The sequence below is a fragment of the Pimephales promelas genome, chromosome 13 (genome assembly GCF_988280905.1).
Source record: "Pimephales promelas chromosome 13, fPimPro1.hap1.1, whole genome shotgun sequence".
Taxonomy (NCBI): Eukaryota; Metazoa; Chordata; class Actinopteri; order Cypriniformes; family Leuciscidae; genus Pimephales; species Pimephales promelas.
In genome coordinates this window covers 20,016,395-20,030,616 of record NC_142781.1, presented here as the reverse complement: position 1 = coordinate 20,030,616, position 14,222 = coordinate 20,016,395, and the positions used below count along the sequence as shown (strand labels likewise).

Below are 14,222 nucleotides of genomic sequence, written 5' to 3'. Positions count from 1 at the left end.
GTGGAATTGAGTTGTTTAGATACATATTCACAAAGCAGTTTTTGTGAGAAAGCTATTTTGTGATGTTAACAAGAGTGACATAGACTGTGTTTTGTTCAGGCTATAGTGAATGAGTGGGACGAGCAGGAGAAGAGAGCTAGAGAAAAAGAGCAGATGGAAGCCAGTCTGTATCGCAGCCGCTCTCGTCTCCACGGGACAGGCCTTACAGAGGACCAACAGGAGGAGAGGGAGTTCAGACGCTCTTTTCCTTCCTACCACAAGGTAAAGATGGACTAAACCTGTCATCTGTTTTATGTGTCTCTAAATCTGTTCACACACATTTGCTTGTTTTGTTGCCCTTTCCATGGTTGTCAAATTAGAGTTTGTACTTTGGCCAATAAAGTGTGTTCTCCACTTTTTTCAACAGGATTTTTCTGATATCACTTCAGAACCTAGTCTCGATCAGCCAATAATCATAGAGGATGACGATGATGTAGATAAGGAGGAGTCTAGTGAGACAAGCAGCTTCCTGCTGGTCAGCAACATGAGCACAGTGGTTCAGGTCCATCAGAGACTCTGCTTGTCTTACGCTCAGTCACTTTGGTACCAGCCCAAATCCCCAACCAATCACACCAAACACCACATTAGTGCCCTGGTTTCATCCTATCAAATCACAGCTCCACTGATAGCCCGCTTCTACCATCTAATGGGTATGAAGGCATAATTTATTCAGATCAGAACTCCACAGGCTCTATGTATGTCTTCATCTAAACTTTCCCTGTTTCTCCCCTTCTCTTTTAGACTGTGAAGTGGATCCTAAGTTGATGGGCTCTCAGCTCCTCCTCAGCACTCTGCTCCAAAACACAGTTAGCGGTTCAGGGGGTCCAGCTGGACTGATTCTTCAGAATGATGGGCCGTATGACTTCTACATAGAGCCTAACATGAGTCAGGCCCGGATCTGTCTGCCAGCGCTAGAACAGCTGAGTAAGGCCGTGAAACAGCGCCTCAACGACTGGCCCGAACACCCTGCTCTTGTTCAGGTGGGAGTAGCCATTACTATTACTGTCATAACTATGAACTAATTGAGGAGTTTTGAAATTGGGGTACATAGGGGCCTTAAAAAAAATAAGAGAAAAAAAAGTGTTTTAATGTTGTTGAAAGAAGTTTCTTATGCACACCAAGGCTATTTTTATTTAATCAAAAATACAGTAAAAACTTGCGTTGTGAAATTATTTTAAAATGTAATTTATTCCTGTGATGGCAAAGCTAAATTTCCAGTAGCAAATACTTACTCTAGCCTTCAGTGTCACATGATCCTTCAGAAATCATTCTAATATGCTGATTTGCTGCTCAAGAAACATTTCTTCTTATTATTAGTGTTGCAAACAGTTGTGTTGCTTAATATTTTTGTGGAAACAGTGATATGTTTTTTTGAACACTCTTTGATGATGAATAGAAAGTACAGCACTTGTTATAAATGTTTAAATTTTAATTGTTTTAAAGATCTTTTGTAATATTATAAATGTCTTTCTGTCACTTTTGATCAATTTAATGAAGCCTTGCTGAATAAAATAATTAATATGTTTAAAAATGATTTGAACAGAACAGATTTGCTTTGGCTTCAGTGTAGTAACAATATAAAAGAGAGTTATTTAATTTTGCAAAGAATCCCTGGCTTAGTTAACATTTGAGATGTAATGTAATTGAAAGTCAGTTAGCTTGATAAAGCTTTTGACTAGTTTTCAGATGTCATCTCTTAACACCTTCCTATTGTATTATGTGTCACAGATCACCGTGGTGATAGAGAGGATATTAGCATTCAGTCTTTCCAGCCCTCTGGCAAAGTTCTTAAATGGTCTGGAGATCCTGCTCAGCAAAGCACAGGTAGAGGAATCCGTTCACGCACGTATATATCCTTAAACCACTACTAGTCAATAGTGGCCATTTGTGCACAGCTTAGGCCATGATATCAGTTTGAGAACAGTTCTTCTATCATTTATCCTCACAGGACTGGGAAAACAATGCTAGCCGGGCAGTGTCTCTAAGGAATGAGCTGGAAGCTGTCACACAACTTATTATTCAGTGGAGAAAACTTGAGCTCAAGTAAGTAGTCTAGTGACACTACTTGTTAATGGTGCGACATGACTGCGACATGACGGTCTAACTGGTTTCAACTCCTGTATTTCCGCAGCTGCTGGTCGAGCAGCCTTGATAACGCTCTGAAGCGCCACGCTGAGAATTCAACCAAGCACTGGTTGTCAATCTACCAACTCATAGAGAAATACCTACAGGAGCAGAGGATAGACACCAGACATGGTGACCGACTTGCACTTTTATATATGTAGTAGTAAAATGATTTCTCCTCCTCCTACAGTAAATGAGTAATTCCAATATATCACATTTAATGGTTTTGCATTGTATCACACTTTTTTGTCCCGTAGATGATGGTGTGGAGGATATATCCCTCTCGTCAGTCTCATCCACACTGCAGGCCTTCATAGAAGGCTCCACCTTAGGAGAGTTTTCTGTCCGCTTGTCCATGTTGCTTGGTTTTCACTGCCACGTCCTGCTGGCTCCTAAACAGGGAGGACATGGTAAGAGAATAGAGAATATTCTCTTGATTATTTTGTCAGAGGAGATTATTAACCCACGTGGACTAAATTCTACAAATGTACAATTTTGATTTTAAGAGATCTTTAAAATGTATTTCAAAGTGATTTTCATGCATACAGTACAGTTTTTTTTTCTTTTTTTGCTACTTTGTGTATAAATGTTGTTTGACAAAGTGTTGACTATGCAGGCCACATTAAATGCATGACCTTGTCCTTTCATCCTCACAGACTCACTCGGCAGTTTGCTGTGGAATCTCTATAAATACTACACACAGTTCTCCGAGAGCATCCAGACCAAGGTCACCCAGCTGAGGTCTCCTATAGAGAAAGAGCTCAAAGTAGGTGAAACGCAAGCAGCCAAGACTTATGTCATATATATTATTATTTGTTCTTCCTGTCTCTTATTGATTTGATGTAATCTTTATCTTGATACATATAGGACTTTGTCAAAATCTCCAAGTGGAATGATGTCAGTTTTTGGTCCATCAAGCAGTCAGTGGAGAAGACACACAGGTGAGAGTGATTGACTAGAAGATTTTTTTCAGCAAGGATGAATTGCATTTATCAAAGATGACAGTAAAGACATTTATAATGTTACTGAAGATTTCTATTTCAAATAAAGGACGGTATTTTGAACAATGACAATTTCAACAAAAAATATTAAGCCGCACAACAACGTTTTCAACATTAATAATAAGAACCTATTAGAATGATTTCTGAAGGATCATGTGACACTGTTGAAAATTCAGCTTTGCCATCACAGGAATATATTTAAAAAATTTAAAATTAATAAAAAAAAATCTTACCATCCCCAAAATGTATATTGGTAGTGTGTTTTCAGCTTAATCACATCATCAACATGATATTGTCATTATTTGTCAGAATGTTTGTTACATTCCAGCACTCAACGGAGACATGCTTTAACATAGGGCTAAAGCAATGAGCCTCAAACTGTCTGTAATGATTTAAAAAATTAACGTTATGACATTATGTCTGTGATCAGGACCCTGTTTAAGTTTGTGAAGAAGTTCGAGGCAGCACTGAAGGAGCCGTGTGCACCTTGTCTGCTGGAGCAGGGCAGTAGCGGCAGCATGGATGATGTGGATTCACAGCCTGAGGAGACTCCTCTACACAGGGTTCACCGAGCACTGAGAGGGGCCCTGCCTGGAAAGGGCAGAGATCTGCAGGTAACATTATCTCAAGCTGAAATAACAACTCAGTTCAAACCAAACTGTCATTTCAAAATGTAACTTTTACTTTTCTTTTTTTGTATGTAACTTTAATGTAACTTTTACTTTACAATTCTTTTACTTATGAGACAAATGCTTTGCATATAATATGACATCTTGAATTTGAGAGGATTTCTTGTCTTTATCATCAACCATATGGTATCTGTTTTTTTAAACATAGTTGTATTTAAACAATTTTCATGAATCAGACTGATGGCCCAGAGGAACTCTCATCTGATAAAGAGCCATCGTCTCTCCAAGCCCGTCTCCCTGTCCTTACGAGGAAGATGAAGAAGCTGTGTGTGCAACTGGTAAAGAAGATCTCTCTCCCTGAGCTCTCAGAAGACCTGGATCAGTTCACAGGTATCACTTGTTGCCCTCACCCATAGGCTCATAACTTCAGAGATTATTTTGTCTGATCTTATTCTTAGATAGATTATTTTACGCTATTTTATATGCTAAATCAGGCTAGTCATCTTAACTAGAGCTTACTCAACATGTTCAGGTTATTAAAGGCATATTTAATAAATGAATTGTGAGAATCTCATCTGAACCTTGAAATGTAACTTTCTTTCCAATTTGTTATTGTCCAGTTGAGATAATTGCAAATGTGCAAGCACTGCAGAGCCTTTCGGTGGACCGTAGCATGGAGCAGGAGAAGCAGAAGGCGGAGGTGAAACACTTCCTCCTGCAGAAACAGAGAGCACTAGCAGATCTCTTCAAGATGCTTGCACAGATCGGTAGGTCCGAGTGGTTTCTTGTGGTATTAGAGAATGAAAAAAAAAAAAAAAAACTGGAAACATTGTTTAATTATAAAGGTTTGAGCCTGGTTTCTCCCAAGATTATAACAATAAGTTTGTGACAACTTTTGAACAAGGAGTGTGCGGCTTGGTCCAAAGATCATCTGAACCGATTTTCATAAGAATTGGAGAAATTTTGGAGAAGGAGTGAAAAAATGGAATAGTGTACTTCAAAATGGCCACTACTGTAATGGGTGGCGTCTTAATGTAATATGGCAAATGTGATCAGCATGGTGAGACAAATTTGCTGAGGTTTGCTAAGTTTCAGTTTTCTAGAACAAAAGGTTCTAAAGTTATAACAATTTTTTTTTGTGCTGCTTTAGAGTTGGTCCTAGATACCCATAAATTGGTCAGATTACTAATTTGTACCACTTCTATAACTAAGCCAAATTTCACATTTCTATGATGTATGGTTTATAGGGCTGCCATAGACCCCCAAATGTAAGATGTAGACCGATAATTTTTTTATTTCTCTCCAGGTCTGTCCTACCGCAAGGGTCTAAACTGGGGTCGTACTGCAGACCCAGACGAGACACTGTGTCTGCCGCCAGTGGAGATGAAGATAGCCTTGTCTTCAGTCAAGTCACAGGACAACACAGAGCATACGTATGTGACCATCATCTATAGTGTGTTCTATAGAGATGAGGGTCAGAGCCTGATTTTGATAGTAATTAATGTCCACAGGTTATTTGCTGAGATGACGAATGCATGGGAAGGCTGTGAAAAGTATTTCTATCGATCCTGGGCCAGGCGCAACACCATGTTGACAGCATTACAATGTGCCGTTAAGGTGAGGGCCTTAAATCAGCTCCGATATAATCGGATAAATTCAGCATCTGCTTTAGATTTGATGTTAGTTGTGCTTTGTTGGTTTCATGTAGTCTTCATGTAGTGCTGCGGTTAGGGATTGTTTCTTATTTCTTTTTTTTGTCCTTCCAGGAGCTTGGTCTGGGAAATGTAGAGCGATGTCGAGGTTTCACCTCTCACCTGTTTAAACTTTTGTTGAGGCAAAGGCAAAGACTTGCTGGACTCACAGAGAACTGGGTCCATCTGAGGTACTTTCCTTTCAAGATACATTAGATGAAGAAATTAATATTTTATTTAGCAAGAATGCATTAAATTTGATTAAAAGTGACATTGTAAATATGACATTTACAATGTTGCAAAAAAAATATTTTACATGCGTCATACTGATAATAATAAGATCATGTGGCACTGGTGACAAGAATTTTTCAGCCTTGATTAATTCAACTTTGTCATTTTAAAATGTATTAAAAGAGACAACAGTTTTTACTGTTTTATTTATTTATTTTTATGAACACAACATAAGAGACTTACAAATCTAAACTTTTGAACTGCAGTCTATGCACTTGACGTGCCTCTCCTCTTGTATGCCATGACACTGCATGTTATCTGATTGCTCTCTGTTTAAAACTACAGGAAGTTGATCAACAGTGTCCAGAGTATCCAGTCTCACACAGCTGCCTCTGGAGATGATGCCAGCGGTCTCCCTCCTCAGGAGCCTCTCCAGCACTGGATCACCCGAGCTCAGTCTTCAGCGCTACACTGCTCGGTTGTGCTCCAGCAGCTCTCCTGGATCTTCCAGTGCTGTCCTGAAGGTTCTTCTGCAGTGCCTGCTGAGGCCAGGGAGGGGGAAGTTGTGCAGGGTCAGGCCACACTGAGCCACCCGTCTCCCCTGGCCCCTCACGTCCAGCCACAGGCGTGTTTGCTGCGGAGAGGGGAGCAGGCTTGGAAGGAGGTGGAGCAGAAGGTGGAGAACCTATTGAAGGAGGTGAAAGACCTGAAAGAGAAGTTGGATGGATTGGCACAGGAATCCACAGAAAGAGTTATCCATAGCTGGTGAGTCAGAAAAACACTTGAATTGAACTGTGCAAACAATGATCTTGCATAAATAAAAATTAGCTGTGTGTGTTTGAATCTTTAATTTTTTTGAGACCTAGAAATCGTGGGCATTTCTAAAGCTATTTTTCTAGCAAGATATTATCCGCCATCCTTCTTGAGTTTAATCTCTAGTTTAAATCCCCCTCCTTTTATACTTATAACATCATTCATGATTATACATTTATCTTCTCTCTCATCCTCACAGGGATCACTTCACACTTTGCTGTTCCTTGCTAGACCGGCTAGGCATTGTGGTTGGCCAGATGCCGGTTGTAGAACAGCTCTTTATTCCCGACAGAGTCCTGGTCCCCCATACTCAACCCGCCCTCATCTGTGGTCTCCGGGCTGTAAGGAACGAGGTGGAAACCTGCCTCACAGAGTTCACCACCTGGAAGACTCAGCTGCTCTCTATCAGACAGTCACAGAAACGTAAGAGCGTAAATATTAGGTGAAAAACTTGAAAATTAGAAAATATGCCTTGGCAGCTAACTGAAATGAAGTTGAAGTATTAAAATTACTCAAACTAAAAGTGAAATAAACATAAATGAAAGCTAAAAGCTAAATAGAAAAAAAATGTCTTGCTTTCCTAATAATTTTTTTGTGTCATACAGTATGTAGTATGTCATGTGTAGTCTATGCTGATTCACATTTATCTACCCATTTTTTTCTTGTCCCCATGCAGCACGTTCCAATCCATTTTCTGTTGAGTTCTCTGGGCAGTTGGAGAAAGCAATAAACATGATTCTGTGTGCGGTTCAGACCATTGTTAAGAGGAATGAGAGAGAAAAGCAGGAGGATCAGCAGTCAGAATACAAGAGAGGTAGGAATTCACCAGGATTTTACATAGAGCTTGTTTGGGGGGGATCTCTTTGTCTGTGTGCTCATTTTGTGTGTTTTTCTAGAGAGTGACTCAGAGGTGGCAGAGGAGTTCTTGAAACCAGGACACTTGAGCAAGTTACTGGAAGAAGACCTGAGTGGAGACACGTCCAGTCTCTCATTACCGGAGGTCAATAAAGTCGTGACAGAGCTGCTAGAGAGACTTCGATCACACAGGGATGACTGTCAGCCCCACCGACTACAGGTCAGTTGACCTCAAATCACAGTATTGTCTGCAACAATATTTTAAAAAAAAAGTTGAAATGTGTATATTTAATGTTTTATATGAAGGAACTGAAAGAGGCATGTAGGAGTGTGCTGCGTTTGGAGCCCATGCTGTGTCTGTATTCTGAGTTGGTGAGGTATTATCTGGCTGTACTAATGGGAGCTCACCGTACCACCGGAAAGCTGCTGTCCGTTCTCGCTAACATCTTCACTGAACTCGCACAGAAGGTATATTGTCTTCTACTTCCCTTTACTGGTCACTGGAGGATTCTATAACAAAGTAATGACTGCTACATTGTCATACGACTTTAAAGATACTTCCCCCATGCCAGAGATCACTGTCTGTATTTTTTTTGATTGGCTTGGAATATTTCTCTGTAGATAAATATTATATTGTAATTTTTGTTTTTCTGTCCTTTTGTCTGTCTCTTTTTCTCCCTCTCTCTTTTATCGCTCTGCAGGGTTTCTGTCTGCCCCAGGAGCTGATGGGAGGAGACGGTGAGGGAGCGACAGAGTTCCATGACTATGAGGGTGGAGGAATAGGAGAGGGTGAAGGAGTAAAAGACGTCAGCGACAAAATCGAGAATGAGGATCAGGTACATTAGTATGACTGAAGCACTGTTCAGAAAGCATTTGTACTAGGGCTGTGCATCGCCAAAATCTGTCAATACGATACATATCACGAGACAGGGGTCATGATACGATATATTGAAATATTGTAAAAAAAAAAAAGATATTTTGTAATTGATATATTGTGGGGTTTTTTTGGATGTGGATCTAATTTTAGAAAAATCAAAGGAAGTCAGTTTAGGAAGTCAAAATGACTCCACCCTTCATCTCTGCTGGGTTTGCTAATGTCAGGGGTTTATGTCACAGTTTATGTTCTGAAATAACAACACTGCCATCTAGTGGTCGAGCTTTAAATTGAACACAAACCCACTGCCACGAATCTTGATGTAAACAAATAAATATCTATAGTGTTTTTGAAAATTGATAAAATATCGGCAAACATAATATTGAGATGTTCCCGTGTATCTATATTCTTACGGCCCCATTTTGTCCTCATAAACATCTGAACTGGAATTGAACTGGAAAACAGAATTGGTATTGATTGAACTAAGTTTTTACAACTGAATTCTGAAGTAGAGTCAAACTTAAAATTTGACTCCTTTGTTCAGGTTGAAGACACCTTCCAGGAGGGTCAGGACAAGAAGGAGGAGGAGCAAGACAAACGGAACATTAAAGAGGAGGACAATGCCATTGAGATGTCTGAAGATTTTGATGGAAAGATACATGATGGCTCAGACCATGAGCCAGGTGACTGAGCTGATAATGGTTTTAGTAGATGGAAATTGTACAATATATAACTTGAATTTCACAAACAAACATTAGAGAAAACATTATAACTATAATCTCTCATCTCCGGTTTAGGGGAGGAGGATGAAGAAGACTCTGATAAGGAAGAAGATGAGGAGCTGGATAAAAAGATGGGGGATCTGGGAGATGGTCAGACAGATACTTTAGACGAGAGGATGTGGGGAGATGATGAGGATGAGGATGATGATGTTGATGGTGATAAAGAGGAAGAGTCCGGTCCAGGAATGGATCAGGGAGAGTCAGAGCTGGTAGCAAAGGATGACAACATGGATGCTGGAGAGTCAAAAAAAGATAAGAACCAGGACAAAGATCACCCAAAAGATGAGGAAGAAAAGGAGAAAATCCATGAACAGGTGGACGAGGTCAGTCTTTCACCATTTCTTCTACATTTTGATCTGTGTCCCAGTAGAACACAGCATAATAAATATATATGTTGTTTATGCATAAATGTTTAACAACTTGTTTTTGTGTGTGTTGTAGCGTGAGTTTGATGAGAATGAAGTAGACCCGTACCACGGAAAGCAGGAGAAGGCAGCTGAACCAGAAGCAATGGACCTGCCAGATGAGCTTAACCTTGATGAAGATGGCAGGGATGAAGACGGGGGAGAAGGGGATGGTATGTTCAACAGTCAGACATTCAGAGTTTTATTTTTTATTTTTTTTTATCCCTAACAGAAGGTACACTAATGTTCAAAAGTTTGGGGTTGGTAGGATTTTTAAAAAAATGTTTTTATGCTCACCAAGGCACATAACTGTTTAGACAATAACTTTTCTATTTTAATATATTTCTTTAAATGTTTAAAATACCAATCTTTTGGAACATAATAAACATCTTAATTGTCAATTTAATGTATCCTTGCTAAATAAGTGTTAAAAAGTGTTTAAAGAAAACATACCCTAAACTTTTGAAATTTGAACGAGTGTGCATGTATTAAAAAGTAGATTTTTTTTGTTTTGTTCACACACTTTTTCATTTTACTCTTGTTTCAGAGGAGAATCCATTTGATATAGATGACAAACTCATGGAGGTGGATGAAAACACTGGAGAAGAGAAAGATAGATCGGAGGAAGGTGGCGATGAGATGACCGATGAGCAGCAGGAAGGACAGATGGAGGAACATGGAGAAGACGACAAATCTGAAGAGAAGGAAGGAGCAGAAATTTCAGAGGATCAGGAGCCTGAAATGGATGAGAGAGGAGAGAATGAGGGAGAGGAGGACAAGGAGGAGAAGAATCAAGGTCAGGAAGAAGGACGAGAGGAGGAAAAGTCCATCCCGGCAGATCAAGGCCAGAAACCTAAGGTTTGTTATTCAAAAGTGAATTACAAGGAAATGTGTTGAGAGTAATATTTTCCTAATAATTTTAATCCGACATTTCTCAGGAGGAAGACGATGGGGGTGAGAAGGATGATGATGATGATGATGATGATGCACAGTTGGAATCTTCAGAGAGGAAGGAACATGCATCAGATGGACAGACAGGAGAGGAGAATGTTCAGAGTGACACCGCAGTAGAGCTGGCTGGAGCCGCGTCAGAGAGAGACCAGGCAAAAGAGGTACACAAAAAAGAGACTGGCTTATTATTTCCAGATGTCAACCTTACAACCCTCCTTTTTAATTAATTTTTTTTTTTAAATCTCTCCAGGGTCATGGAGAGAAAAAATATATGGTTCTTGAAAACCTCAAAATATCAGGGACTAAAAATTGACCGTTCTTTTTTTATATAGAATTTTGCAGTGTTTATTACAAATGATTTATTTGTGGAAATCTTTTTTTTTTTTTTTTTTTACTTTTTTTATCATGTACCCTTTTAACTCCTCCTCCCCCTTCTCTAATGACATGAGCACAAACCATGGGGACAGGACAATATTCCCAGGATTGCAGTAATCCTGAACGTCGATGATCAATTTCTGATAAACAAAATCAAGTCCCGCCCTTTAGTTTCAATTTAAATATATACATAACCATAAGGAATAGACAATCGCTATTTCCATTTCATGCTGACATTTAAAATAGATTTTCAGGCCTGGAAAAGACAGATATTTAATATAATCTTTAAATGAAATTTCCATAGTCGGTATACATTTTTAGTCAATGTAAATTTGAATGTTATTCTCAGTTAAGTAAATCCATTATGTAAATGTACCCATGTCCACAGGAGGACGGCAGCGGGGCAGCGGATGCCAGTCAGTCTGAAGGGCACGACTCCAAGCTGATGGCCAGGATGAGTTCACACAAACAGAGGCAAAAAAACACACAGGTCAGTGTGTAAATTAACAGGCTGTCTCGCACGACGATTATTTGCTCATTTATTTTTGCCTTTTTGTCTGGTTGCTCAAAATAAAAAGATAGCTTGTTGTATGTGTAACACAGAAAAGCTGATGACCAGTCTTATTTTCCTACCAGAGCTTCAAACGCAAACCTGGACAGGCAGATAATGAGCGCTCAATGGGCGATTATAATGAGCGTGTGAATAAGCGTCTGCGTACGGTTGACAACAGAGAGGAGAAAATGCAGGATCAGACTCAGACTGACACACAAAAGGAGTCTGACATGTATGAGCACGTAAAACAAGGAGAGGAGAGATACGACGCTCAGACATATGGTGAGGACTTATGTACAATTATGTATATTCTGACTTTCATTTTCTGTATGTTTTTCTGTATGCCTATGTTAGGAGGTTCCTATCCATGTAAACAGTATTAAGAAGAGATACCATCTGAGATAAGTTCTCTGTTGACATCTGTTCTTCATAGATGCTGCCAGTGCTGAGCAGCAAAAGCCAACTGGTGTGAAACAGGAAGAGGACGATGAGGAAGATGACATTGCAATGGATGTGAAGGAGGAGAAGGACCTGCAGGCAGTTGAAGCCCAGGAGCTTAAACCAGAGAAACTAAATGATAATAAAGCCTCTCAGAAAGGTACAATACACTCATCCACCAAGTGTTTGTTCACACATGCATAATGTCCATGTTGAACATTTGTCTGTTCTCTCTCAGGTCTGGAGTGCGGGGATTTGGAGGCACAGAAACAGGCGGATGAGGAAGACAAGGAGAAGACAGAGACACAGAGGAGCAGTAATGAAGAAGAGATGAAAGAGAGGAGTGACGAGTCCACCATCCACACTGTACCTGAACTACTGATGGACATGCAAAAGGTATGTTGTTTCATGCCTAGTAAAAAAAAAAAAAAAAATTGCTCACTTCCCCTAATGTATTTTTTTGAAGAAGTTAATACATTTATTCAGCAAGGACATGTTCAATTGATCAAAAGTGACATTAAAAGACATATGTAGTGTTACAGAGAATACCTTTCTTTTCCTTTTCACCAAAGAATCCTGAAAAAAAATCTTATCAGTTTACACAAAAATACCAAGCAACACTTATATTATTAGTAAACATAAGAAATACTTCAAATAATCATATGAGAATGATTTCTGAAGGAGTGTGTGGCACTGCAAATTGGAGTGATGCTGAAAATTCAGCTTTGTTATCTCAGGAATAAATTACAGTTTCAAATATATTAAAAAAGTAAATAGTTATTTACGATTAAGTAATAGTATATTTTAAATTGTAATAATACTATTTTTTATGTAAATAAATGCATCCTTAGTGGTCATTAAAGTCTTCTTTTAAAACATTTAAAATAATCTTATCGACCCCAAACCGCTTCCGGGACCACTAATGAAATTGCTCTTATTTTCATTCTGCATATCAATTGTAAAACAATTTTGTGTGTTAAATCAGGCACCACTGAAGAACCCAGAAGAGCTGAGAAAAGAGATGGAGCTGCAGTTGGAGGCCTGGCAGAGACAGACTTTAGGATCCCAACAAGAGGTGACATCATAACACCAGTCACATGACAACTGAGCTTCTTCTCCTCATCTCCCATATCAAAATTTTAATGTTTAAATATTTTTTATTCCTGCCATTTTTTGTTGTTGCTCAGGAGAGTGCAGCAGCAGTGTTGTGGCATCAGTACCAGACCCTGACGTCTCCTCTGTCCCAGGAGCTCTGTGAGCAGCTCCGCCTCGTCCTGGAGCCCACGCAGGCTGCCAAACTCAGGTCGGTCCCTCCACTTCACTGGTCAGGTTTATCAGTTTGTAATAGCTCTGCTCAAATTTTTTTACCATTAACACTGATTAATGATCTCAAACAGGGGAGACTTCCGCACAGGAAAACGGCTGAACATGCGCAAGGTCATTCCTTACATCGCCAGTCAGTTCCGTAAGGATAAGATCTGGCTGAGGAGAACAAAACCCAGCAAGAGAAACTACCAGATCTGCCTGGCTGTGGACGACTCCTCCAGTATGGTGGACAACCACTCCAAACAGGTACAGTGTCCTAAAATTGCTTTAGATATTAAATCTCACCTGCTGAATACATGTGAAGTAGGGCTGTTACAAATATCCGAGTTTCACAACATAAACATTATTGCAAAGAATTTTTTTACTATTAACAATATTATCACAATATTTATTGAAATGAAAAAAGTCTTCATATTTAGCTTTGTTTATTTTGTGTTTTTCTTCTCTTTTTTGACCAATGAATCTCACTCAAAATATAAGTGTGGGAAGGTGTTTGCGCACTGCCAGTTACTATGTTTGAGTGTCAACCAGATAGTGCCAACTCAATATTATCATTTGTGTGATATTAACCTGATATCAATGTCATTTTTTCACAGTTGTCTTCATGTATTGTCTGTATATTGAAACACCCCTTATGTGAATCCTTTAAAAAGGAGGGATGTTACCTTTTAATAAACATGTTTGAAAATGTGTCTGTCTCTGTAGCTGGCGTTTGAGTCGGTCTCTGTCATTGTGAACGCTCTCACACTTCTGGAAGTGGGCCAGGTGGCTGTGTGCAGGTGAGTTCAGATTATTTTTCCACAGAGCACAGAAATATTGACGCAAAGATTTTCTCAAGATTAAATTCCTGGTTGATTAACTCATTCATGCATGTATTCACTCACTCAATTATCCATCTTTTAATTCTCTTGCTGTAGTTTTGGAGAGAGTGTCCAGCTGCTCCATCCTTTCCACCAGCAATTCAATGACCAAACAGGAGCAAAAATACTGCGGCTCTGTCAGTTCCAGCAGAAAAAGACCAGAATAGCTCAAGTAAATAACTTGTCTTTAGTTCTTATGTTTTACATGTATTTATATTATTTTGTTATATTTTTAATCCCACACCAACATAAAAGTAATTAGGAAAAAATGTATCT

At 39.3% G+C, this 14,222-nt stretch overlaps 1 protein-coding gene across 1 annotated transcript in view; it reads left to right on the top strand.

The window, feature by feature from the left end:
* Window positions 1–14,222, top strand: part of mdn1 (midasin AAA ATPase 1) — a 50,239-nt gene that overhangs the window by 34,167 nt on the left and 1,850 nt on the right. The window contains exons 64-98 of the mRNA XM_039692684.2: window positions 100–261; window positions 407–689; window positions 781–1,019; window positions 1,768–1,863; window positions 1,988–2,082; window positions 2,171–2,295; window positions 2,421–2,573; window positions 2,820–2,929; window positions 3,031–3,104; window positions 3,595–3,778; window positions 4,030–4,183; window positions 4,414–4,560; window positions 5,100–5,226; window positions 5,305–5,410; window positions 5,560–5,675; window positions 6,061–6,480; window positions 6,728–6,951; window positions 7,205–7,342; window positions 7,425–7,603; window positions 7,690–7,851; window positions 8,085–8,219; window positions 8,802–8,940; window positions 9,055–9,362; window positions 9,481–9,616; window positions 9,991–10,301; window positions 10,382–10,555; window positions 11,158–11,259; window positions 11,406–11,604; window positions 11,756–11,920; window positions 11,999–12,156; window positions 12,746–12,835; window positions 12,948–13,063; window positions 13,158–13,332; window positions 13,792–13,865; window positions 14,004–14,118. Coding sequence (XP_039548618.2) covers window positions 100–261; window positions 407–689; window positions 781–1,019; window positions 1,768–1,863; window positions 1,988–2,082; window positions 2,171–2,295; window positions 2,421–2,573; window positions 2,820–2,929; window positions 3,031–3,104; window positions 3,595–3,778; window positions 4,030–4,183; window positions 4,414–4,560; window positions 5,100–5,226; window positions 5,305–5,410; window positions 5,560–5,675; window positions 6,061–6,480; window positions 6,728–6,951; window positions 7,205–7,342; window positions 7,425–7,603; window positions 7,690–7,851; window positions 8,085–8,219; window positions 8,802–8,940; window positions 9,055–9,362; window positions 9,481–9,616; window positions 9,991–10,301; window positions 10,382–10,555; window positions 11,158–11,259; window positions 11,406–11,604; window positions 11,756–11,920; window positions 11,999–12,156; window positions 12,746–12,835; window positions 12,948–13,063; window positions 13,158–13,332; window positions 13,792–13,865; window positions 14,004–14,118 — 5,691 coding nt within the window. The remainder of the gene's footprint in view (window positions 1–99; window positions 262–406; window positions 690–780; window positions 1,020–1,767; window positions 1,864–1,987; window positions 2,083–2,170; window positions 2,296–2,420; window positions 2,574–2,819; window positions 2,930–3,030; window positions 3,105–3,594; window positions 3,779–4,029; window positions 4,184–4,413; window positions 4,561–5,099; window positions 5,227–5,304; window positions 5,411–5,559; window positions 5,676–6,060; window positions 6,481–6,727; window positions 6,952–7,204; window positions 7,343–7,424; window positions 7,604–7,689; window positions 7,852–8,084; window positions 8,220–8,801; window positions 8,941–9,054; window positions 9,363–9,480; window positions 9,617–9,990; window positions 10,302–10,381; window positions 10,556–11,157; window positions 11,260–11,405; window positions 11,605–11,755; window positions 11,921–11,998; window positions 12,157–12,745; window positions 12,836–12,947; window positions 13,064–13,157; window positions 13,333–13,791; window positions 13,866–14,003; window positions 14,119–14,222) is intronic.